Below are 27,249 nucleotides of genomic sequence, written 5' to 3' on the forward strand. Positions count from 1 at the left end.
TTGATTGTAAGAATCTCTTTAGGGAGCTTGTCTAGATCTACCTCAAATAAGGCTTGTAAAATAAGGGTCTCCCCCTTTGTATTTCTTCTGTGATTAATATACTCATTGCTCACTTCGCTAAAAACTAAAAAAAACTAAAAACACACTAACAAACGATGATAAATATAACCACAACCATCTAATTCAATACCAAAAATATTACTTGATAAAAGCACTAATGTGATGTGGTGAGGCGGATGATCCTAAGTCAATAAATTCTGCTCATGATGCTAATTCACATAGTAATTTCTTTTTTCCATAAACAGTATGCAAATTCTCTCTTAAAATTTGCTATTAATATTTTATTAGATGCCTTGGACTTGGTTTAGAATCATAAACAGTACTTCTTACAAACTTGAGAAAACAGGGGCATTCGGGAAGCATTCACACAAAACGAGTTAGAATCTCGTCGAAAGTGCCAACTTGCCAAGTTAGTTAATGTCTCTGAGAGTTGATACCACAACTTGGGTTCAAAAACCTTCACCTACTAATAACTAACCTATCAGTTAGTTATATATATCTTGAATTCCTGTGTGGGCTGATTTCTTTTAAAATATTTTCCTCCTCTGTGATGCATTTACATTGAAGATCTGTTTATATCCTCTATGATGCAATACGTATGAACTTACCAAGCATATAATATCTTTTGGTGGGTAGTCTTAAAAGAGGACTGCTTTAGCCATCTTTATTGAAATATCATCAAATATATTATATAACCATTTTGTTCTTCCTTGACACCCTCTTACCATCTCCTGCTTCTGTTATCAACAAACCAATTGAAGATAAGACATCCAACAAGAGAAGGAAGCTTGAGCAAGATAAAATAATTTCAACAAGACATCCAATACAACACCACTAAGGGAAGAAAAATTAATTTTGCAAACATTATGTACATGAGTTGTGTGGCCTCAATAAATGTGTGGGTATGTATTCCTTTACTAATAATCTTTTGTAAAAAATCAACAAACAACATCAACAATTGCTTTTATTGACTCAACATTGGAGGGGGAAAATCTTTACTCATTCAACAACTTACCAAACTCATGTCTAGTGGCAAACAAAAGAAGACGAAAGGAAAGGTTGGAGATCAACCGAGTCCAACGATTCTTGGGAAACATGGGTACCTGAAGTGGAATGAAGAGAGCTAAAATACACAGACCAAATATGAAACTCATGGCCATAACTACAATGGCAAGCCAACTAAGTTTGCTCACCACTAGGTTTACTCCTGCTGTGAATGTTACAGCTACCATTGAAAGTGCTATAGCCAGTAAAACCATACTCCATCTAAGGGCAAAGTCCAATATATTTGAGTCACCTAAGTAGGCCCATAGAAGTACAATTGCGGACACGATAGAACTGTACATTGCTATGGTATTGCTGATTACGTAAACACACTTTAGGACTTCTGTTAGCATATTTTCCATGCCCGTGTTGTCGTCGTCATTGTTATTGTTGTTGTTGTTGTTGTTACTGCTGCTACTACTGAGGTGGATGCTGCTGCTGTTGTTGTTGTTGTTGTTGTTGTTGTTGCTATTGTGATTTCCTCCTGAATCTCCTGGCATCGTTAAGCCAGCGGTGAAGGTTATGGTGATGATAAGTGTTGCAACAAGCAATAGGGTGTTGATTCTGTCCTTGAAATGATCAGTCGAGACCTTCTCCTCTTGCTCAGTATCATCTTTGATGTCCACTCTGCGCTTACACCGCAGGGCATTGGTGGTTACCAAGGCTCTCCCTGCTAGAACCTGTTGGGGTACCCAAATATTTGACATACATCAACTGTTAATCATAACTAGGAAAGCTAAAGGGGAAACTAAATATTTATAAAAGAATCTTGCTAGAGTGACCTCAAATTGACCTCATTTCACACTTTTTTTGATGTGGTGGTGGGCACAAAACCATAAATGTTTTTCACTCGTATCTCAATGAAAATCATTTATGGTTCATATACACCTCCATGCCAGCAAAGTGCGAAATGAGGTCAATCTTTGAGGTCACTTCAGCATTATTCTTTATAAAAAAAATATAACTAATTTGGGTACCCAAATATTTGACTAACATACCTTTATCTTTTTCACTAAAAGATAAAAAAGGTAAGGATATTATTGGAAAGTATTGATAAAACTCTAAAATGACATTTTCTTTTGACCCAATCTTTTTTTTCTCCTTATCATTCGAGAAAGACAAGAAAATCTCAGGATAGCAAATATTAAAGGGGATTAAACATGAATAAGAAGGATCCATCGAAAAGGACTCTTCCTCTTCTCTTTGTTCAAAAGAAAAGGAGGATCTGGACAAAATAGATGAAACGGAAGAGATTCGAGTGAATGGAAAGGAGAAAAACAAAGGATGAATTTCACTTTCACTTTAAAGAGACATGCTATAAAAATAGTCCAGTTTCTGAAAATTCTTATCTTGATGGAAATCAAGAAAATTCAAAGTTGGAAAAAATGTGGTGGAGAATGCTAACGTCCCCATGAGGTATTGGACGTTAACATTTCCCATATATATACCTATTTTGGTATTTATTTATTATATTGAATTTGCCTTCATAACGATCTTTTGAATTTCATTTAGATGGTTTTTTATTTGAGGTTTATACGAGAGGTATAAAATTAAAATCACAAAAGTAACCTGACATTATGGTATTGGTAAAAATAAATGAATACCTAAATCGATAAGTACTCTTTTTCACAAACCTTTTAAAAACATAATGCAAATTTGTGGGTATGTATTCCTATGAATTAGTTATCAGGAAAATTAACTCACTTGAAAAATGAATTCCACCATTTGATTGCATCTACAGAAATCCCAAAAAGAATATTGGTTTAGTCAAAACATCATTTTTGAGGTGGGGAAGTGGGGTGGCAAAACATTTTCTTGCCCAAGAGGAAAAATCTCTTTGGGTGAAAAATGATTTTATTGGAAAAACCAAGTGTCCATCCAAAGACTAGAATGGGCACTTATAAAATTTTCCATTTGTTACCTCTATTTTGTTTTGTCCAACGAGAACTAGGATTCCAAGGATCAAAGGTATTCAGGTTTCCTAGATGGTAGTATTTTCTAGAGATCTGTTCTCCGAAATCTTTCTATTCAACCCCTCCTCCTTTGGTATGATTTTAGAAACACCCCCTATTAAATTGGTGATTTTAGCTCTATCCCCTTGCAAAATGCAAGATTAGGTTTACTCCCCTTGGTTGTAAGTCAAGGTTGCATTTTCTAGATGATTTAAGAGTGAAATTTTGAATTTGTTTTTTCTTCCAAATTTTGATTTTGTTATTTAAGTATTTGACAAGCATTTTGAATAAAAATCAAAATTTCACCATTAAATTCTCAAGAAGACACAACATTGACTTACCCTCTAGAAGGGTAAACTTAACCTTGCATTTTGTAAAGGAGTAAACCTACTATCACCAATTAACAGGGGGTATTTTTAAAATACCATTTTAAAAGACGTCAAAGACCGAGATGTCTCTTTTTCCCTTCTTCTTATTTCTTCCTTTTTTGCTTCATTTTGGTTCACGAATCTATAAAAATGTTGTTGTCTCGTCCAAGCCATATTCATAAATGACTCAAGACGAGACGATTTTTCAAGAGTGAAAACCACGTTCAATGGACATTAATTAATTTATTTAAGAGTCATGATAATATGACTCTCCAGGTGGCACACTCAATCGACTTCTTCACATGACAAATTCGGGAATCATAGATCTGTACGCCTCGAGATACATGATTTCACTTTCTCATGAAAAGTGTATCTTGAGGAAGCCGTGCATTCTGAGGCATAAAGATCTACCGGTTCCCAAACTTGTCACGTCAGGAGAGTCAATTGAGTGTGCCACGTGGGATAGTCAGATTATCACGATTCTTAATTTATTTAATTATTTCATTGGAGTGGACAAAGACCATACCTTTTGAAATGAAGATTCTCCCGTCTTCCCAGCTTCATAAGGTGTGTGGCCTTTTTCATTAACGATGCCAATGTCCACTCTCTTGTCACGAGTGAGAACATTTGCAACACTGGCATGACCATACATGGAGGCTAAATGCAAAGGCGTGTTTCCATTTTCATTCCTCTCATTTATAAGCTTCCCAAGCTCTGGAGTTCTAAGTATGAATTTGACCACATTTTCTTTATTATTCGTAACAGCCACGTGAAGAAAATTCCGGCCTTGAAAGTCACGCAATTCCCTCGAATCTGGGAAGCGTACAAGGAGCTCTTGAATCACCTTTATATGGCCATTCATGGCCGCCATGTGAATGGGAAAGATACCTTTGTTGTCCCTATGGTCATCGTGGTGGTAGTAGCGGTCGGCATCGGCAATATTAAGCAAGCAACGTACTGCCTCAACACGACCTAAAAATGCTGCGTAGTGAAGGCTACTCCTACCATCATTATCTCTCAACTCAAGGAAGTCTGGCCTTTTCTCCATAAGAATTTTTATGATACCTAACATGTGAGAAAAGAAGATATAACACATAAAAAAAAATGAGTCGTGATAAAATGACTTGTCAGATGGCATACTCAATTGACTCACTGATGTGACAAGTTTGAAACCGTAGATCTGTATGCCTCGATATACACGATTATAGTTCCCATAAAAAAGTCTCCTGAGAGAACCGTGTGTCCCGAGGCAGAAATATATACGGTTTCCAAATTTGTCCACGTCAGTGAGTTGATTGAGTATGCCATCTGACGAGTCATTTTATTAGGATTTAAAAAAATAGGGTACGAGAAACTGCAATAATAAGCAAAGAAAATTATAAATAAATATCAAATAAAAAGAAGAATAATTTACCAAAACGGTAGAGTTTTCAAAATTATTTATCAAAACGGTACACTGTTCAAAATATTTTTGAAAACAGTGAATTTACCGTTTTTGGAATTAATTTTTTTTATCAAAACAGTAAAAACAGTAAAATGTATTTTTTTTTACCGAAAATACCCTTTTTTTATTTTACATATGTATTTACAATTTTAACCTTAAAAAAATGAAAATCCAACTAAAAAAATTCACTCTCTTTCGGTAATCCAACAATCATATGTATTTACAATTTTCTTTTTACCGAAATCAATTTTACTTTCGTAATTTCAGTCAAAAAATAAAAAAGGGTATTTTCGGTAAAAAAAAAAAAATACATTTTACTGTTTTTACCGTTTTGATAAAAAAAAAATTTCGAAAATAGTAAAATTACCATTTTCGAAAATATTTTGAACAGTGTACCATTTTGATAAATAAACGAAAAGTTGTGCATGTTTTGATAAATCTGCCAAAAAAGAATACCAAGATTTCCGTGATTCGACTTTGAGGCATATACGCACAAGATATGATAATTATATTTTCTTCATTATGAGAAGCAAAGGAGTACAATTAAAAAAGAGCATTATCCCTGGAATCCCTGTACACCCTCTCTTCCCATCTCTCTCATAACAATAAAAAAAAAAATCTAATTAATATAAAATCATCCCATACATTGTTTCAAAAGCTAGGGTTCTGAAAAAGGATAACTTATCTTAAGCGTTAGATTAAAATTCCATTTGACGATTGGGATGGCAAACACATGAATATTATAAGCTTCATTAATAATTAAAAAACTTTGGCATGCATGATGCCATAATTATTGTAAGAGAACGGATGTGTGTATCTATCTAGCCGCGTCCGAGTCTGAATTATTGTTTGAGTTGTAATCTACAATGATGTCCCGTCCGTATAACAAAATATGGTGTCTACCTGACATGTATTCATTGGAGATAAACATATTGAACTGCATGCCATATAGAAAAAAAGGCTAGGTTAGGAGATCAATGTGTCTTAAACTCCTATAAAAACATACCATGTAGACATGGTTCCTACACCATAGGAATTATAAGGGGACACCATTAAATCCTTATTCTTTTTTGTTTCTAAAAAAATGATGATAGGCTGATGAGTCAATAACATGATGCCACGTGTATTGAAAAAAAGAGTAAAATCCAAAAAACTTAAAAGTTAAATCACTTATAATCCATCTTCTCCCAAAAATTTCTCACCACCTAACTAAAAACTTTACTTTTCTTAATAAATGTGGCATGATCAATATCATTGATTCATAGCTCCTATTCCTCCTTTTGTTTATGGGGTCCGTATAGTAAGAGTTATGGTGATTCAAACCCTTGTTAGTAATTCGGAATACGCCAAAAATTAGATTCGTGAAAAATTCGAGTTTTATTCAATTTTAGATTGTAAAAATTTGATCTAAAAATCGGTCATAAATTCGATAAATGAAAAATATGCGGCATACGCTTCATACGCGTATTATCCATCTCAATTTAAAATTTTGAAAATCAAAAATTCGATAATATGATAGTGATGGTGAAGATGATGATATATTGGTGATGGTAATATGATGGTGGTAATAATGAGGCCATTGAGGTTATTGTTCCATTTGATTTATAAAAGAAGATTAAAGAGAATGGACAAATCATCAATTTGAAAAATAAAGGTGTAATATCAAATAAATGTAAAGGGTCATATCATTATTCTTTTGAAGATAACATGGACAAATAGGGTGGATTCCTCCAACATTTTGAAACATGACCACTTCAAAGTCGACTTGTGTTACACATCACAACTTACAAGTTTACCCTTTCCAATAGACAACAAGTTAGACAAACATTTTTTTCCCACTGAACTGAGTTTTATAAAAATTAGTAAAAGTTGCAAAATTCGTTAAAAAAAAAAAAATGCCTTTTATTCTTCTTCAATTTAAAATCCGTGAACCATTCAGAATAATTCAATGATCTAGAGAATAATACTTTCATTGGAAAAAATAAAAAAATTCGCGAGCTTTTTGAGAATTAAACGGAAGATTGCTAACAAGGATTCAGACATTCCTTGACCTCAGTCTACTCGAGAATACTATAAAAATGATCTAGAGAATAATACTTTCATTGGAAAAAATAAAAAAATTCGTGAGCTTTTTGAGAATTAAACGGAAGATTGCTAACAAGGATTCAGACATTCCTTGACCTCAGTCTACTCGAGAATACTATAAAAATGACTTAAATTTCAACCTTTAGCTAAAAACCATTATTTTTCTCCAAGAATCCATCATTTTCAAGAATCGTGACTGGTCATTTAAACCATTAACTTAAGTGAGCTTTCTTATTACGAATATGATAAAGGAAATGCTTTGTTGCTTGCGTTGGACACTGAGTCCAATGCTGAGTTGACCGCCTATCAGTGCTTAGAGAACCGCTGATTTTCAAATTTGTATCTCAAAGACATGAATCTATGGTTATCTGTGCACTGCCAGGTCAACTCAGTGTTGAGCAGGCAGTGTAGCACGACTGATATGATAATCATGTAGAAAATGACTCGATATGTATCCCCACAAGCAGAGTACAAATAAGGGGCAAGTATAGATTGATAGATCTTCTATTTCCACACCAACTTCTATTAATAACAGCCCAAGATATATGCTAATTCTTTGTCCAGTGCTTTTAATAAAAGTTGGTGTGGCAATAGAAATTCTTCACATAGCAATCCATATATTTTTACTGAAAAATATATATATAGAAAATAAATTTCAACTATGAAAAAAAAGAGTGGCAGGATTGAAGACCTCCTCTCACACCTGAATAATACACGTCACGTACTGTAATCCAAGGAAATTTTTAATTCCTTGGATTATGACTTATGTGGCGTGTATTGGGGTTTGGGAGAGGGGTTTCAATCCTCCGCCCTGGGTGCATATGATCCAGACTCAAAGGAAAATGTGTCAAATTTGATAACTTACGAGTATGATCCTGTATGACAGCCGCATGAAGGGGAGTCTTGTGTTGTGTATATTCATGGGGGTCATGATGCATTGGCAATGTCAACAACAGAGTGACAACTTCATCAAGCCCTCCTTCAGCTGCCAAATAAAGAGAAGACTCTCCTAAATGATTAACAATATTCCTCGATTCTTTATCTACCTCAATCAACCTTTTAGCCACCATTTGATGACCCTTTCTAGTAGCCTCAAGCAAAGCAGTATTTCCATCCGCATTTATCATTCTCAATAAAACATCCTCACTAAATCCTGTTTCCAAATCTCTTCCACGTTTAGCGAAATCGATAAGCACATTAACCACCATTAAATGTCCGTCTCTAGCCGCATTATGGAGTGCGGTGTCACCGATAGAGTTTGTCTTGATTAAAATAGATGGAAAACGTTTACAAATTATTTGAACCATTTCATGGTGCCCGAAGCTTGCTGCGACGTGAAGGACTGTATTCCCTTGAGGACTTATTAGTAGTCCTGCTTCGATATTTTCTTTTGGTACACTCTTCAAGTAATTTATGTCACCTTTCGTGACCGCTTCGTACAATTTTGGTTCAGCTAGGGTGGTTGGTGGTTGGACTTCCTTTGTTGCCATCTTGATCTCTTCTTTTCGTAAAATCGGTGTAGATGGTTGCATTGGAAGTTGTTCTTCTTGTTCAATCGGGCGCTCGTAAATTTCCCTATTCCTCTCTTGCTCCCACAACTCCAACTCGGGTGCTTTACGCTCCCAGTACTCTCTTTCCAGCTCCGCTGCCTGACGGCGGAAGTCCCGTTCCAGCTCTCTTTCCCGCTCTCGTTCCCTCTGCAGCAGCTGCTCCGCCTTCCGCTGCTGCTCCCGTTCTGCCCAAGTGTACATGCTACCTCTGACACTTTCTGTTTCTTTCTCTTTATCTCTGTCTAGAACTCTAACTTGGGCTCGGTCTGTCCAGAAGAAAGCCATTATGTCTAGTTTTCCTTGGCTACAATTTTCAACTTCTCTTCTTCAAAAACTATTCTGTTTTATTATATACAATTGGTGAGGTGATTCTGATTGTCCAAAAGTGTTAGATTTCTCGCATTAATTATATGCTACGCAATCTTTTCTGGTGTTCAAAGATCTTTTGTATGAAACAAGTTTGGTGTCCATGGTTTAAAATGACTCGTCTGATATCCGAGATGACTCGTCCGATTTTCAACTAGGGTTTTGAGACTTTCGATATAAAATGATAAGATTTTGTTATTGACCATCTACCAATCCTCCTTATAATTCAGAAAAAATATAATTATTTAAACATAATATATAGAATAATGATGAATGCATGCGGTCTTGATACGCAGCCGAAGTGCCAAGGGCACAAAACCACACATCTTTTTCTTGTGTATCCCAATGAAAACAATCTATGGTTTTGTGCCCTTACCACGTCAGCCGCGTACAAAACCGCGTTCATTCATCATGACTCTAATAAATATTAGTAAATAATTTTAAACCAATTGCTTGACAAAAAGAACAACTAGTTTAATTGGGTTAATTTGTCCAAGAAAATATGACTCTAGTGAGTTAACTTGGTATGGGTGGCTAGATGAGATAAGATACCTTGTTTTAGAATCATGGTTTACTTGACCACTTTAATTAGACTTTTTTTTTTCCTGTTAAGAAATACAATACAAATTTCTTAGTGATCAATCTTTTTTGGGAATGTGTTCCCATTTAAGTTATTTGTAATCTTTATTTTCTTTCTCCATGTTGAAGTAAGACCAAGTTCATGAACATATTATCCTAGTTTAGAATAAATTGATAGATCCATTTTTTATCCGCTCTTATCCCTCCAGTGATGCAAATGTAAATAATGAAGTAGGGAAGAGAACAAAAAAATGAACACCAAATACAAGGATTTATGTGATTTGGTAGTGTGCCTACGTCCACAGATCATATAAAAACTTCAGCCACTATTTTCTTTCGAGTTTTACAATCCTAGAAATCTCTAGCAAAAATAGGATTAGAGAGAATGTGTTTATCTCCTCAAAAGTAGAAACCTCCTGAAACAGATAATCATGAATTCTAAAGATGATGACAATAATTTTTTTTTGATAAGTATATGAGTCGTGATAGTATGACTTCCCCCGCTGACATACTCAAATGGCTCCATGACATGACAAGTTCAGGTACCATAGATTTGAACGTTTTGGGATACACAATTGCACTTCCCCATAAAAAAGTGTATCTTGAGGCATATAGATCTAGGGTTCCCAAACTTGTCTACATCATAGAGTCATTTGAGTATGCCACCTGACGAGTCATATTATCAAGACTCTAAGTATAAAGACGATGAAAATAACTGTGGTAAAAAAGTAATGGAAATAAGTTGCCTTCTTAGAATTTAATGAGAGCATAAGTACAAATAGGTGATGAGGACTTTAGCTTAAAGACCTTTGATGATTCTTGAACCTTAAGATTTCTTATTTAAGGGTCAGAAATTTTGGACAGGTATCATTCCGGTGTCTCGTGATGACATCAAGCCTTTGATGTTGAGTAATTTGTGATCTTGAGGTGTGTATGATCGACCGAAAAATCATGCCACACATCTTGAGGAGAGTATGGATACTAAGAAATTGATATTTCTCTACTATAATAAACCTGTGAAAAATGACTTCCACAGAAGCTTCATTTTTCTTTCCAAAATCAGACAACTTCAATCTGAAAAATTAATGTTTTGGTTACAGATTAAAAATTAGTCTCATTAAATTATTTTTCATTAGTCCATAAGAGAAGACCAAGGTCAAGAACATGTCATAGGTTTGAAAATATGAGGGTATCTTAAACATTAACCAAAATGGATGTCCATTACACACCAGTTTGGACTGGAGGGAGTGTCAAATGGACGGCTGAGATGTGAAGCTATGTCCAAGGTAATCCTTGGGATTGGGGAAAGCTGGTCTTAGGATATATTCTTGTACTTGTGACCATCTAGGAAACAAGGGTCTCTTCTAATTGGACACTAAAAAGTCCTTATTTTTAAGTGTACCAAGCAAAGCATAATTTTAATTATTCCATGTTTCTTTTTCTCTTTTTTCTTTATGTTTGCCTGTCTTTTTTGTTTTTCTCATGAATAGTGATTTCTAACTGGAAAGTCTTCACTCGGCCAAAACTCGGCTGCAGTTGTCTAACTTGAGGAAAAAGATCTATGATTCTGTGTCCATGTCATGTCAGCCGAGTATTGACCGAGTAAAGACTTACTACTTCGAATATCAGCACTCTTTTCTCATTTTTCTTCTTTGTGCATGTGAGTTGGGGAACCAATCTTCAGTGGCAATTTGGTGATGAGAAGAACAAATACTTTACTGTTTGAGTATTAATAGAATTGTCCTAACATATTTGGATAGGATCAGTGTCAATTTAGAACTAAATTGACAAGAGTTGGATCACATGTAGATCTTGTTCTATACTCATCAAATCTAATTGAATCCCTACATTTGGGGCAAAAATATATTCGATTCTAGTCGGACCCACCATATCTTGTCTATTACGATAACTATTGGATCAGGTCCTCTATCAGTTCTCAAAATTTGGATCAAAATGTGAGATTGTAATATTTTGAGCAGTAATTAATTCAAAAGGAGTTGATTGAGTGGATATGGATTCTATCAGACCTAATAGCTTATTGCATCGGGTCTTTATCAGATCAAATCTGTTTCAATAGATACATCATCATATGTAAACAATGATAGGGTCCCCACCACATTTGACATCGTTGATTAATCACAATTCGATAAGATCTAAAAGTTGGTTTTTATTATGTTCAAAACATCGACGATACTCCTGATCCTTTGATAGGTTTATGATTGAAAAAAAAATAAGTGAGAGAAAGAAAGAGAGATACATCTTTATCATTAAAAGATAAAATAGGTAAGGGTCATATTGAAAAGTAAATGTGGTAGAGAATGTGAACACCCCCATGACATGTTGGATGTTAAATCCTTCCCACAATATGTATACAACTAAAATTGAGAGTCAAAATTTTGTCTTATATGGGTTAGAAGTTTGGGAATGCTAACATCCCCATAGATATCATCCTCACAAAAAAAAAAAAAAAAAAAAAAAAAAAAATAAAAATAGTCAATTCTGAAACTTTTAACCCCATAAAAAATAGTTTACAAATTAACGATAAAAAATGATGATCCACGATTCTTCAACTTGGAAATTGGGGTCATAAAAAGGTTCGGAATGGACTGATTTTTCACGATATAAATTATCCTCACAAAAAATCAACCCATTCAAAATCTTCTAATCCATATAGGACAAAATTTTGATATCCAAGCTTGACTAATGACCATTGCCTCATATATATATATATATATTAGAATTCACCCGTGCCTCCGGCACAAACATCCTCTTTGGGGGTTAAGGGGGTAAAAGAGGAAAGATTGTAAAGTTAGCAAAAAGGAATGAGAGAGAGGGAGGAGGAGAGTAAAAAGAATAAAGTCGAAGGGTAGGACGAAAGCAATAAAGTGGGGGTCAGTATTACTGAATGGGACACTTATCCCCCTATAAATGGACCCCACTGTTGTGTTTTATTATATATGTGTTGTGACAATGGTTTTTATCCTAAATGGGCTGATTTTGAAACTTCTAACTCCATCAAAAATGGTTTACAAATGATGGACGGTCCACAATTCTTCAACCTTGTAAATTGGGGTTAGAAGTTTTGAAATTGGCTTATTTTTGTGAGGATGATCTCTCTAGTGAGGAGATCATCCTAAAAAAAAATCAGTTCATTCCGAAACTTTTGACCTACATAGGACAAAAACCATTGTAACAATTTTTAACCTTGAATTGTCCCGTATATATGCTTTAAGGAAGCTTGCGCAGATATATTTTTGTAAGTTATCATATTGATCTCTATGATCTCTCAACGATCTTGATAATATATGAGTACTTACGGCATACTACACTATTGATGTCATGCCCACCATTAGCTTAAACAGATTGTAACTTTTGATTTGGATGTCTGTTTGGCCATTATTACATATTTTTAGGGTAGCTCGTGAAGATCAATCTATCTGTATTATCATAACAATCTACATAATAATATATCATTCTCTAAATTTCATAGCAATCGCTTCAATATGTATCAATCATGATGATCTCGAACTGCCAAAGAAGAATATATAATAATAATCAAATGGATGTCCACAGATCCAAAGCTACCTTCATTTAAGTTGAGTTTTAAATCTAACTTAGAAGTTAAAATTTTGGAGGTATAGTTGCTTGGAAAAATGGTACGATTGTTTGAAATAGGAAGTTTCTTTAATAATTAAAAGAGAATGATTGCTACCATGAAAGATTAAAGAACAAATCATTTTGCATGATATGTACTTCCTACTTTAATAATCAGAATGTGGAGCATGAACGGATGCAAGAAAGGGAATGGGGGAGCGCCAAGTTTAAAATATCAGAGGTTGTTGAAAGTCTTTAAATATTGGATTTCTAAATTTGGGCATTAATTGTTTCAAGAAGATGTTTTGTATCACAACACATCTTATGGTAATCCATACTGTTATAAATTATAACTTAATATTTTTAACAATTGAATTTTCTTGCACTAGAAAGATTTCTATACTTAGCAATGCCGACCTAAAAACAATGAGCAAAAGACAAAAAATAAACAGTTTTTGCATGTAACTTTAGGACCTAATTCTTAATTTAATTCGATTTAACATGTTATATGATCCATCTTTTATCAGTTATCTTAAAAAGGTGAGTAGAAGATGAACCAACAGGTTCTCTCTGGGTGAGATATGGTGCTCCACTATGTGAAAAAAGGGATAAATTCAACACTAGGGTCGTCGAATTTTCTTGAATTTAGGCAAATTCAAAGGTCCTAAGCATCAAATTTACCACTTTTTCATGTAGTGCTCTAAGAGGCCAGTTGCCCTGTCCCTACTAGTTGGTACTATGGGTCCGGAAACCGGTCATCAAAAGAAAAGAAAAGAAGAGAAAAAACTCATAGGAAATATCCATATAAATCAAGTCCATGTGATCATAGATAATTAATCTAAAAAATCCAGGAAACTAATCAAATACCTTGATAAGAAACAGAAATAAACTCAAGGAAAGGTTAGATCCGAACCCAAAAACACGATTTTTGGGCTAAAGATGGGTTTGAAGTGGAATGAAGAGAGCTGCAATACAGAGAACAATTATGAAGCTAATGACCATAATAAATATGGCAAGACACCTGAGTTTGTTCACCAAAAGATATGTGCCTGCTGCAAATGCCACTCCCAACGTTGTGAGTGCTATAGCCAACATTCTCATGCTCCATATAATGGTGAACATATATGGATAACAGTCGTCTATGTATGCCCAAAAAACGGAAAATTATGGCTACCATAGAACTATACATTGCGATGGCATTGTTGATCACGAAAACATGCATTGTGTGTTTTATTAGAATAGTGTCAATGTCATTGTCAGAGCCGCCCCCAAGCATTGTTAGAGCAGCGACGAAGGTGATGGTGACAATAAGCATTGCCACAAGCATAAGGGTAGTGATGTTTTCATTCATCCTTTGAACTATCCATTCCTTGGTAATCACATTTGACATATTTTCTTCCTGAATGAGTTGCCGGGGCTGAGATTTAGATTGCCTCCATTAAAACCTGCAGAGGAACCAAATGTTTTTGGTATTAGGAAATTAATCAAAATCATGGTCATGCCCAATATTGCATTGGGCATAATGTTTGACTATATTTAAACATAGTCCTGCACCTAAATATTACTGGATTCATTAACAAAAACAGTACTGATTATAAAAGGATTCAAAACCAAGTTGAAAGAGGGGAAGATAAAGTTGTATTGAGTGAGTGAGTTTTTTTTTTGATGGGTTGGGAACATGTTGGAAGGAAACTCTTAGCCCTCTCTCCATCTATAAATAGGGACGACATAATCCCATTATTGGTATCATCATGTATACTAAGCCAAAAAGTATCTCTTACTAAGCTAGAGAGGAGAGAGAAAGATAGCCAAGAGGAGTGGTCATCCGATCGTGATCATAGACACTCAATCAAGCATCCAAGGAGAGACCATTGCTCGTCTTTCCAATGGTGCAAGGTACATTGATTTTATTAATATTCGATCAATTAAATGCATGTCATTGATTTCAAACGAATCAAAGAATGACACATAGACACCATATGTTGCTATAGGAACGAGATACTGTTCTGGATCGTGACTCTTAATTCTATGACAGTTACAATTCAAGTTAGCAATGCTTAATGGTTCGTATTTTCATACTCGGATGAATATAGTAGATTCAATCCTTGACGCATTTCACACTCAAAGGAAACCATAAAAAAGAACAGAAATAACAGACCATACCCGCTGAGAAGAAGTCTCTCCCTTGAACTTCAAAGCTTCATAGGCAGTGAAACCATAGCTATTAATGACACCAATGTCCACTCTCTTATCCTTTGTGAGAACACTTGCAATCCTGGCATGGCCATGTGCAGTGGCCAAATGCAAAGGCGTATTTCCATCTATATCCTTCTCGTTTATCAGCTTCTCGAGATCTTGGGTTTCAAGTATGTATCTAACCACATTTTCCGCTTTACTCATAACAGCCACATGAAGAGCATTACGACCTGTATGGTCTAGCAACTCCCGTATGTCCGGGACACATGCAAGCAGCTCTTGTATTACCTTAATAAGGCCATAATTCTTGGCAGCAATATGAATGGGATAATCACCATTATTGTCGCGATGGTAGGCAATTGAACCATTAATATTTAGGAGGAAAGGAACAATGCTAAACATTCCAAAATATGCTACATAATGCAGGGCATTCCTCCCACAGTCGTCTCTTGCTTCAAGCAGCTCTGGCTTCTTCACTGCAATTTGTTTCATCATACCTAATATTTTATGTGAAAAAATAGTAGTATTATAAATAGTTAATTTATAACTTCAACAAATTCAGACTGAATTGACTTGATTAGATTGGATTCCAAGTTGGCTAAGTCGTAGAACTCATTTGAACCAACTTGTCTAGTCATCGAAACCTTATCCCTAAGGTTTCAGTTGACTTATCAAATCCTGTTCATTCGCATTCAGTTTTTGCTAGAGCCACGTCTTATGTTATTGAAATTTTGTTTATATTTGTCCCACATCAATTCGAGTTCATTTGAGTCTTTGTCTTGCTCTTTTAGAATCATTCATTTGTTGAGCATGCCCAAATCATATTAATTGCTTTTTCTTAGTCTATCATATATCTATTAGAGAGCTACTTCAACTGTGTGTGTGTGCGCGTGCGTGTGTCGGGTGGGGGGTAAAATTCTATGAAAAACACTTTACTGAATATGTTGGTCTCTGACTCTCCATTCTTGTACCATCCAAAAACACAATTAGTTATAACATGGATGTGGGATTTGGATTTTAAATTTGGGAATTCAATGAGTTTTCACTGCTTTTGATATTAGGCCAATTTTTTTTTTCTTAATTTGATTACGACATTCAACTCTAGAGGGGCAATCCACATGGACCCAACAAACAATTAGTTAGGCTGGCAGCGCGATTAATTGGCTAATCATGCTAACCTCACCCAAAGGAACATGTGCTTACCGTCGTGCGCCGGTAGGATGGCAGCATGGAGAGCCGTCTTTCGTTGTTTTGATTCACAAAGGGTGTGATCAATTGGCAATGTTAACAGTAAGTTGACAAGTCCATGAAGCCCTGCTTGTGCTGCCAAATAAAAGGAAGACTCCCGTAACTTATTAACCAAATTTGGTAATTCTTCATCCGCACTAATAAAAAACATAGCCACGACTTGATGACCATTTCTTGTGGCTTCAATCAAAGCTGTATTCCCCTCCGCATTCTTCATCCTTGTTAGAGCTACAATACGTTGCTCCTCTATAATATTAATATATTCTGGTTCCATGTAACATTGAAATAGTTGGCTTGCTTACTTTTAAAGTGACGAAATCTTGGTTTTGTGGGTTTTTTTTTTTATAATAAAAGCGAAGTAATTGTGGAAATTCCATTACCATCTAATGGATATATTCTATATTTCTTCTTAAAAGCATGAACGACATGGTAATTTTGGCTTTTTACGTGTCCTATTACGTACTTTCCTAAATATAAAAGAAGAAAAAATCTATTAGAAATTGAATTGGTAAACTAATACTTCATTGCCTCAGTGAGATGTCACCTTCTAAAATTTTTGGGATAATAGTCTCAAAAGGTATTTTTGATCTTGTTGAAGACAATCTCTCGTCAAATGAAAAAAAGAATAATTTACCAAAACGGTACAGTTTTCAAAATTAATTACTAAAACGGTAAACTGTAGCAATTAATTCCGAAAATGATAATTATATCATTTTCGGAATTAATATTTTTTATCAAAACGATAAAAACAGTAAAATGTAATTTTTTTTAATACTGAAAATACCCTTTTTTGTTTTACATATGTATTTACCATTTTAATCTTAGAAATAAATTAAAATCCAATTAAATCTTTCTTTTCTTTTAAATCTTCCCAACACTAAATAGAAATATGAAAGAGGAGAGGATTTTTTCATAATTTTAGTCAAAAAATAAAAAAGGGTATTTTCGGTAAATTTTTTCTATATTTTACTATTTTTACCGTTTTGGTAAAAATTATTAATTCCAAAAATGGCAAAATTACCATTTTCGGAATTAATTGATACAGTTTACCATTTCGATAAATAGTCAAAATGTGGTGCATGTTTTGGTAAATTTGCCAAAAAGAATAATTTGAAAGACAACTCTTTCAAAAAAAAGGCCACCTTCAAAGGATTTAATAATTTGAGCTTCATTTCCACATTCTTTGGATTATCTGACCCCCAAATCTAAAAGACAACTCTTCTTTATTTTCTCCTACCTGCAATCTTTTCCCACGACCATTTTCCTGATGAATTCATATTACCTTAAGATTGAGATATTTATGAAAATGTGACCAACTTTTGATGAAATTATGATTTTGGTTCACAATTCATTTGATTTACCAAAGCGTGAACAGTAAGTATATTATATCAATGATTTTAAAGTGACAATGTCACATTTATAAAGTGACAATCTTGCAGGTATCATGTGACTATCTGGCAGATTTCGCTATTTTTAGAGACATCGTCACTATACAAACAGTGAGATTGTCAGTTTAAACCTGAGATCTCATCACTTGAAAACCTGCCAGGTTCACATTTTGGTAATTAAAATGAAGAGCTAGCTGGAATCGTAATTTTGTCAAATTTGGCTCACGAAATGGTAATTTACCCATTAAGATTTCTATTCCAACCTGGATTCCAAGCCAAATTTTGAAGTTGGTGAAATTAAAATGTGCAGATAATAAAGTTGAGCATTTTGTAAGATCCATCATTGAAATCATGATCATAATTATCAAGGCCACATTATCCACTCATTAAGAAGATTATGAATGTTGGATCCACTCTCCAATTGAAATGCTTTAACAAAATGAAATTAAAACTCAGTGAAGAAGCCCAGCAAACAAATAAATTTAATGAAGCAGAAAGAAACTGGAAGACCAAGAGAAAAAAATAATCTAATCAAAATAAGAAATCTAAATTCCAATGGCATGCTCATATTTTGTACATGTTTCTAAAGTCGTAAATTGGTCGAGTTCCTTAAAAAAAAGGAAAATTACTTAAAGGACCCTGTGGAGGGAGTTCTTTCTAATTAGTCCCTAAGTTTTAAGGCCTCTCTTAATAGTCCATCCAGTAAAAGAGATTATTTCTAATCAATCCCTAAACCCCATTTCCCACGTGTCTCCCGGTTGAATGTCCTAACCATTATCACTCACTGTTATCATCAAAAAAAAAAAAAAAAAGGATTTTTCACATCTCAATCGAGTTTTAGAGATTCATTCTATCGGAAAGGATTTAAGAAAGAAAAAAAAAGAAGTCATTTTCAAGGGATTTTTTCAAACGTTTTGAAGACGTAAGTAAAAAATTAAGAGTTTTTCACTTTTTTCTTCGTTTTTGGATGAAAATCAATTAAGAATGGTTCTTTTGGTTTAAAATCATCTAAACAAGTTGTTATCTCAAGTTTTTTGTTAATCTTTCCACATATTTTAGTCGTCCATAGCCCTCTTTTCAATAATCAACGAAGAGTAGTTTCCCTTGTCTCCTAGCTTATTGATAAAAAAAAGGCAGATTTACCAAAATATGCACAATTTTTCGTTTATTTACCAAAATGGTACATTATTCAAAATATTTTTGAAAACGGTAATTTTACTGTTTTCGGAATTAATTTTTTTACCAAAATGGTAAAAACAGTAAAATATATATATATTTTATCGAAAAATACCCTTTTTATTTTTTGACTGAAATTACGAAAATAAAATTAATTCCAGTAAAAAAAAATTGTAAATACATATGATTGTTGGATTACTGAAAGAGAGTGAATCTTTTTAGTTGGATTTTCATTTTTTTAAGGTTAAAATTATAAATACATATGTAAAACAAAAAAAAGGGTATTTTTAGTAAAAAAAATACATTTGACTATTTTTACCGTTTTGGTAAAAAAAAATTAATTCCGAAAACGGTAAATTTACCGTTTTTGGAATTATATGCTATAGTGTACCGTTTTGATAAATAATTTCAAAAATTCTACCGTTTTGGTAAATTATTCTAAAAAAAATGTATGGCTGAGTATTATGGTCATTCATTGCATTTTTGGAAAATCATCCAAGATTGAGATAAATCAATTGTCCCAATCATCTTAGTGTCAATCGTGAACATGACGATGAACCAAGATTTAAAACCATACATTGATGCGATACATCAAAAGATGATAAAAGTGGTAAACCATGCTCCATGTGTAACCGTTTTTGCAAGGACATAAAGAACACAGAAATTATAATTGACGTAACAGAGCAACAACATAACACCACCACCACCACCACCACCAACAACAACAATGACGACATAAAGACATGTGGGATGACATGGAGCAAAGCCTACTCACTCAACGGTAACCTCATATGTACTGGTAAACAAAAGAAATTGGAACGAATAGTTGGAGAGCACCCGGAGCCAACGGTTCTTTGGCAAAATGGGGACCAAAAGTGGAGTGAGGAGAGCCAATATACAGGGAAGAAAAATGAGGCTCAAGCCCAGAACAGCAATGGGCAGCCACCCAAGTTGGCTCACCATCAGGTTTGTGCCCGCTGCGAAAGCTAGAGCCACCATTGTGAGTGCCATAGCCAACAACTTCGTGCTCCAGTCGAGGGCGAAATTCAATTGATTGAGGTCACCTATGTGTGCCCATAGGAGAGTAATTGAAGCCATGATGGAGCTATACATTGCTATAGTATTGCTGATCACGAAAACATACCGCATTGCTTTTGTTAGCATATCTGGATTGCCCTTGTTTGGAAAACCTCCGGGCATTGAAAGGCCCGCGGCAAAGGTGACTGTGACTATGAGTGTTGCCACAACCACTAGTGTGTTGATCCCATCCTTGAAAGATTGTCTTGTGGTTTTCTCGTCTAGCATTTCGTCGTCTATATTCTCTTTACTAAGTTGTCGTCGACACAGTGATGATGCATTGGCAGATTTCAAGACTCCCACTGTAAGAACCTGAAGATCGAGGAACCAAGATATATGGGAAATAAATCATCAATTAATGATATTCCAAGTCTCTCTTTGTTAAGGTTCTTGACGATGAAGATGATCAACTAATTATAGATATTGTATGTTATTCTTTATTTATTTATTTGGTAAATAATAGGTGAAGGCGGGCTTTGAACCCAAGTCTGTTGTATTAACACTCACAGACTTTTAACAAACTTTGACAGCTGGCACATTCTTAGGCCCTGAGAATTTTGTGCGTGTGTGTGTAAAAATGTTAATTCAAAATTTTACAGAATCTTAGATTAACTAATTGTTGCCGTGTGTAATTTCGATGTGAGTATATTTTGTAAATTGGGGATTCCCTCAATAAATGTGGAGTATTGTAATTCGTCAATCCAGATTCTTTGAAACATGAATTGACTTTCGGTGCATAAAATTTTTCTCCGTACACATAGCCATAGGTGTAAGCTATTTAATATAATAAAAAAAAAGACTAAATTAATTAGTTTTCATAGTTAATTTGTAAGTTTGACACACTAAGACTGTGTTTGGATTGAGAGAAGTGGAGAGAAGAGAAACTCATTAAGAGAAGATAAGAGAAATTCAATTTCTCTCCACTATGTTTGAATTGAGAGGAGAGAACTTGGACAATTTTGAAAATTTAAAATATCTTAAAAAAGATCTAGGGGTAGAATTGGCATTATAAAATATTTTAAAAAGGTTTCTTTTTCATTTCTCTCATCTTCTCTCCACTTTTGGAGAAAAAGAAAATTCACTTTTTTTTTCTCTTATTTTCTCTCTAATTCATTTATCTTCTCCTCCCACTTAACAATCTAAATAGGAGAATTAGAGAAAAAGTCATTTATTTCTCTTCTCTCCATTTCTCTCGATCCAAACACAATGTTACACAATTAAGATATTTTCAATATTGACTAATGAAATTTATGCAATTGGGAAGATCAAGCTAAAATTCTACTTAGATTCTCTGAACGAGGATAAAAAGTCAAGGTTATTGAATCGGATATGGACCAATCATGTCCTGATCTAATAGGGATCCAATTCAACAAAATGTGAGAAAGTATATATATCTTAAATTGGGTTTGATTTGATCCAAACCCGTTCCAATTTTATTAGATCAGATTTGAATCTTAAAATTGAGATATGATAAAATCCAATTCGACAAGACTCCTATCTAATCCAAACCCTACCTATTGACAGCCAATGATTAATAAATTAAAGGGAAAATTACTTAAAGGATCTCGACATAGGGATTTTTTTTTTCTAAATAGCCCCTAAGTTTTGGGTAGTTTCTAAATAATTCATTTAGTAAAACTTTTTTTTCTTAATGGTCCCTTATTATTGGCGAGCTCGTCAATTTTTATTTGTTGTTGAGATCAACATTTCTACTGTCGAACTCACTAATTTTTATTTATTGTTAAATTCAACAATTTTTCAAAAATGTCGAACTTGACAATAAAAATTGGTGAACTCAACATGGGTAAAATCCACCCATGTTCATTTTTCGAGTTTTTCCAACTAAAATACATGAAAAAATCAACTAAAAGTTAGTCTAGATGATTTCAAGCTAAAATACAATCCTTGATTTTCATTCCAAGATGGAGAAAAATTTGAAAAAACCCTAGGTTTTACTTACATCTTCAAAAAATTTGAAATTCCCCTTAAAAAATAGTTTCATCTTCTTTCTTAAATCCTTTCCAATGGAATAGAGTCTCTAAAACTTGATTGGGATGTTTAAAATCCAATTATTATTTTTTTTTTTGACAAAAATGATATGATCAAACAACATTCAATCGTGAGAAATTCGGTGAATGGGGTTTAGAGACTGATTAGAAATGAAAGTTTTACTAAATGAACTATTAAGAGAATGCCTAAAACTTAACGATTAATTAGAAAAAAAAAAAAACCTCCGCCAGTGCCCTTGAAGTAATTTTCCATAAATAAAAACAATCTTTGATTACCTTTTTGAACGAAGGAATGGCCAGCTTCCCAGCTTCATAGGCTGTTAGTCCGTCCTTATTCATGATGCCCATATCAACCCTTCTGTCGCGTGTGAGAATACTTGCAATCCTGGGATGGCTGTGTATAGTGGCTAAATGCAAAGGTGTGTTTCCTTTCAAGTCCACTTCGTTTATAAGCTTGTCAAGCTCCGGAGTTTCAAGTATGAATCTGACCACATTTTCTTTATTATTCAAAACAGCCACATGAAGAGCATTCCGGCCTTTATGGTCGAGCAACTCCCTCGAATCCGGGACACGTGCGAGGAGTTCTTGGATTACATGGAGGTGGCCTTTCATGGCTGCCACGTGTATGGGAAAAGAACCTTCAGGGTCTCCATGGTGGGCATTGGGAGTATTAAGCAAGCAACGTACATCTTCAAGACAACCTAAAAAGGCTGCATAGTAGAGGCAACTCCTTCCATTCAAGTCTCTTGAGTCAAGGAGCTCTGGCTTTTTCTCCAAAAGTATCTTTATGATACCTATTATGCCAAGAGCAGATGTATTATAAATCTAGAAAAAAAAATTGATACAAAAGTTATTTTGAAATTTCAAAGAATTTGGATTGATTAATCGCAAGATACCATGTGTATTGAAGGTCTACAGTTTTTCAATATAAATCGCAAGAAATCACATATTAACTTTTTGTGAGCAAATCTTTTTCAAATAAATCAATCTTAATAAAATTTTAAAAATCTCAAGTAAATACCCTTTTACTCAAGGTTTTAAAAATCATAATTGACTCGTCTGAGATTTGATATCACTACTTCAATACTATCAAAATATTGATCAAATGAATAAAACTCGCCTGAACTAATTGGGATTTTCTATTTTTTTATAATAAAAATTATTTTTAATAATTTCTAGATCAATATTACTAGGCTCTAGGAAATAAATTTTTATTTTTCTTCTAATCTTAGTGGTTTGGCTAATGGGAACTTCTAACACTCTTTTAGGTTCCAAAAGTCCTTTTAAACATTAGCCTCAACCCATGGATAAGGCTCTCCATCAAACGAACGGTTAATTTGTTATGGATTATCAAGAAAATTTTATCCCTAAAAAATAATGTATTAATTCCAAGAAAAATAGTACAAATCTTTACAAAATTTGTTTTTCTCCTCTTATATCTACCATCTGTTTTATGTAGAGCCTCAATCCATGGTTGAGGCCAGCGGTGGAGCCAGGATTTTGTCACATGGGAGCAGTTAAGACCCTTACAAATTTGAAAATTCTTGTGGGAGTAATAGAAGTGGATTTTTTTTTTTTTTTACTTTCTTGTCTTAGTAGCACATAAATCTTTATAAATTTTAAAAATTCTCATGGGACAGTAATTCATACTCATCTATGGAGATAGTATTGAAAGTCAAAAACAGTAATTTGAATATTATGGAATCCTCTAGTGAGTAACATCATATTTGTAAGGTTTTGCTAGGCTGGTCACCTCAACTGGCCTGGTATTGTTTTGAATGAAATGCTATTTATCAAATATATATATATTTTTGAAAGACAAAATCATTCACCAAAACTTGAAAAGGGTATAACAGTCATTTAACTTACTTGTATGGTTTTGTAGGATGGCAGCATGGAGAGCAGTCTTGTGTTGTTGAGGTTCAGGAAGGCTGTGATCAATTGGTAATTCCAACAACTGTTTGACAAGTTCATAAAGCCCCAACTCTGCTGCCAAATAAAATGTAGATTCTCCCCAGTTATTAACCAAATTAGGCAATTCTCCATCAGCCTCTATCAACACATGTGCCACACTTTGATGACCCTTTTTAGTACACTCAAGCAAAGCAGTATTTCCCTCTAAATTTTTCATCTTTAGCAACTCTCTATTATTTCCTTTCTCCACATCTCCTCCAACACTTTCTTTGGTGCAATCGATCAGGAATTTAACGACCGTTAAATGTCCGTCTCTTGCAGCATTATGAAGTGCAGTGTCGCCTTTGGAGTTAGTCATCATGAGAAGATACGGGAAACGTTTGTGGACGATTTGGACGATCTCGTGGTGTCCAAAGCTTGATGCAACATGAAGGACTGTATTCCCTTGAGGACTTGATATTGCATGTAATTCCACCACACCTTTTGCTAGAGATTGCTTCAAGAGTTTGATGTCTCCTGTTGTGACGGCTCGGTATAAATATGGTTCCGCAGCAACTACCACAATCTTTTTGGTGGTGGTGGGTAGTGGTTGTTCCTCCGTGCTCCTTTTGTCTTTTTCCTTTTGTTCCGCCGTGCTAGGTTGGAGTTGCTGTATTTCTTCCTGATCCACTCTGGTGTGCTTCTCACTATCTTGCTCCCGCTTTGTTGGTGTCTTTTCTCTCACTTTCTCCTTCCCTTTCTGATCCACTATGGCAGGTTGGAATTGGATCTCTTCTTCTTCCCGCTCCCGCTCTGCTGGTGCCTTCTCTTTCTTCTTTACCTTCTGATCCACTATTGATGAGGTAGGTTGGAGTCGCTCTATTTCTTCCTGATCCGCTCTGGTGTGCTTCTCACTATCTTGCTCCCGTTTTGTTGGTGTCTTTTCTATCACTTTCTCCTTCCCTTTCTGATCCACTATGGCAGGTTGGAATTGGATCTCTTCTTGTTCCTGCTCCCACTCCGCTGGTGCCTTCTCTTTCTTCTTTACCTTCTGATCCACTATTGATGAGGTAGGTTGGAGTTGCTCTATTTCTTCCTGATCCACTGTGGTGTGCTTCTCACTATCTTGCTCCCGTTTTGTTGGTGTCTTTTCTATCACTTTCTCCTTCCCTTTCTGATCCACTATGGCAGGTTGGAATTGGATCTCTTCTTGTCCCCGCTCCCGCTCTGCTGGTGCCTTCTCTTTCTCCTTTACCTTCTGATCAACTATTGATGAGGTAGGTTGGAATTGGTGTGGCCTCCACAGCTCTATCTCTTCCCGTTGCAATGTGTCCCGTACCCGCTTTCGCTCCTGCTCCTCTGATGTCTTATCTTTCTCCTCCTCTCGATCCACTCTTGTAGGTTGGACCAGAAGTGGGTCTGTTGGCTTTATCTCTTCTTGTTCCACCTTGTCCCACACTTGTTCCGTGTCTGTTGTGGTAGGTTGGAGCGGGAGTGACATCAACAACTCTGCTATCTTCTCTTTCTCCTTGTCCTTTTGACCTGTTGTGGTGGGTTGGAGATGGAGTGGTGTTGGTGGTTGATATCTCTTTTCCTCTTCCACCATATCCTGCTTCTGTTCTCCATCCGATGATGTCTCCTCTCCATCCGATGATGATGTCTCTGCTTTTTCATGCTCCTTCCTCTTCTGACTCATCGGTGTGACAGATGGGATAATTGACTCCGTCAACTTTTGTCCCCTCTTGGGACGTATGGACCATGGTTGTTCCCTCGTGGGAGGTATGGGACTTGGTTCACCATGGAAAGGTCTGAGCCATGGTTTGCGCCATGGCTGGTGGTACTCTTCATCATCAAAAGGTTTGTGCAATGGGGGGAAGGGCGGCTCGAATAATTCACCATCGTGGCGGCACCTGACTAATTCATCAGCCAAAGGTTTGTGCCATGGTTGTTCCCTCTTGGGAGGTATGGCACTTGGTTCACCATCGAAAGGTCTGAGCCATGGTTTGTGCCATGGCTGGTGGTGCTCTTCATCATCAAAAGGTTTGTGCAATGTGGGGAAGGGCGGCTCGAATAATTCATCATCGTGGCGGCGCCTGACTAATTCATCAGCCAAAGGTTTGCGCCGAGGTATGGGACTTGGTTCACCAGCGAAAGGTCTGAACCATGGTTTGCGCCTTGGCTGGTGGTGCTCTTCATCATCAAAAGGTTTGTGCAATGTGGGGAAGGGCGGCTCGAATAATTCACCATCGTGGCGGCGCCTGACTAATTCATCAGCCAAAGGTTTGTGCAATCGTTGGAAGGGTGGCTCTACTAATTCAATAGGGAAATCAGGTCTGTCGTAGTAGCCATAGTGGAAAGGCATAATGTCCGGCTGCTTTGCTACAATTTTCTGGTTCTATTCTACAAATATGTTCTATTCATGTTATTCATGTTCTTACTCTGTTATATACAATCATTCTAGGGGAAAAGGAAAATGCTGGAATGACATAAACGGAGACACAAAGGTGACAAAAATGATGTGGTGGCACACACATAACCGTAGATGATTTTTACTCGTATCTCGCAGAAAAGCATCTATGCTAATGTGCGCGACACCACATCATTTTTTCACCTTAGTGAATGTTTGTCACCCCCAGCACGACTAGAGGGAAAATTACTTTATGGATTGTGTACCATGGGGTTGTCCTATTTTAGAAGAATGAGGTTAGAATTTTCTTGTTATTAATGTCAGGGGCAACTTTTGTATGGTGTACGTTTGGGCACTTTTAACGGTTGAACTTAAGTCAGTCTATACTCCACACGCAGATTCTAGGAAAAATTACTTTATAGACTCTGTACCAGGAGTTGTCTTATTTTTGACGATTGAAACTTAGTAAGATTTTAAATCTTAGTGGTAGAATTAACCTTCAAAACCATGATGCCACGAGAATGTAGAGGACAAAACTTCACGAATTTTGAAAAAAGAATTCAAGATTCACCCTTAGGTTTAATTTTAAGTTTGGAAAGTCAAAACCTTGGATCAAAATGTAAAGAAATTGATTTTTTGATAAGAATTAAGAGTGGCAGCTCATAGGATAACAATTGCGACAACATCTATGACATTAATTTTTGTCTTATGAGTTATAAGTTTCGGAATGAACTATTTTTGGTGAAGATAGAGATCATCCTCACCAAAAATCAGTTCATTCTAAAACTTCTAACCCCATCAAAAGTGGTTTAA

At 35.3% G+C, this 27,249-nt stretch overlaps 3 protein-coding genes across 3 annotated transcripts; all 3 read right to left on the minus strand.

The window, feature by feature from the left end:
- Positions 1-1,046: 1,046 nt before the first annotated feature.
- Positions 1,047-8,813, minus strand: LOC147387562 (protein ACCELERATED CELL DEATH 6-like). Its single transcript, XM_086420770.1, has 3 exons — positions 7,819-8,813; positions 3,951-4,489; positions 1,047-1,784 (listed from the first exon to the last, which is right to left on the minus strand). Exons 1-3 carry the CDS (start codon positions 8,786-8,788, stop codon positions 1,056-1,058), a joined length of 2,238 nt encoding a protein of 745 aa, XP_086276896.1. The 5' UTR covers positions 8,789-8,813; the 3' UTR covers positions 1,047-1,055.
- A 6,350-nt stretch (positions 8,814-15,163) lies between these two features.
- Positions 15,164-16,760, minus strand: LOC147387563 (protein ACCELERATED CELL DEATH 6-like). Its single transcript, XM_086421607.1, has 2 exons — positions 16,442-16,760; positions 15,164-15,735 (listed from the first exon to the last, which is right to left on the minus strand). The coding sequence occupies exons 1-2, from the start codon at positions 16,758-16,760 to the stop codon at positions 15,164-15,166; spliced, it is 891 nt and encodes a 296-aa protein (XP_086277733.1).
- Positions 16,761-19,573: 2,813 nt separating this feature from the next.
- LOC147387564 (uncharacterized) lies at positions 19,574-26,391 on the minus strand. Its single transcript, XM_086421608.1, has 3 exons — positions 24,006-26,391; positions 22,413-22,930; positions 19,574-20,439 (listed from the first exon to the last, which is right to left on the minus strand). The coding sequence occupies exons 1-3, from the start codon at positions 26,389-26,391 to the stop codon at positions 19,822-19,824; spliced, it is 3,522 nt and encodes a 1,173-aa protein (XP_086277734.1). The 3' UTR covers positions 19,574-19,821.
- Positions 26,392-27,249: the final 858 nt, after the last annotated feature.

Source organism: Akebia trifoliata, chromosome 13 (genome assembly GCF_017979445.1).
Source record: "Akebia trifoliata isolate Shusen 1 chromosome 13, ASM1797944v1, whole genome shotgun sequence".
Taxonomy (NCBI): Eukaryota; Viridiplantae; Streptophyta; class Magnoliopsida; order Ranunculales; family Lardizabalaceae; genus Akebia; species Akebia trifoliata.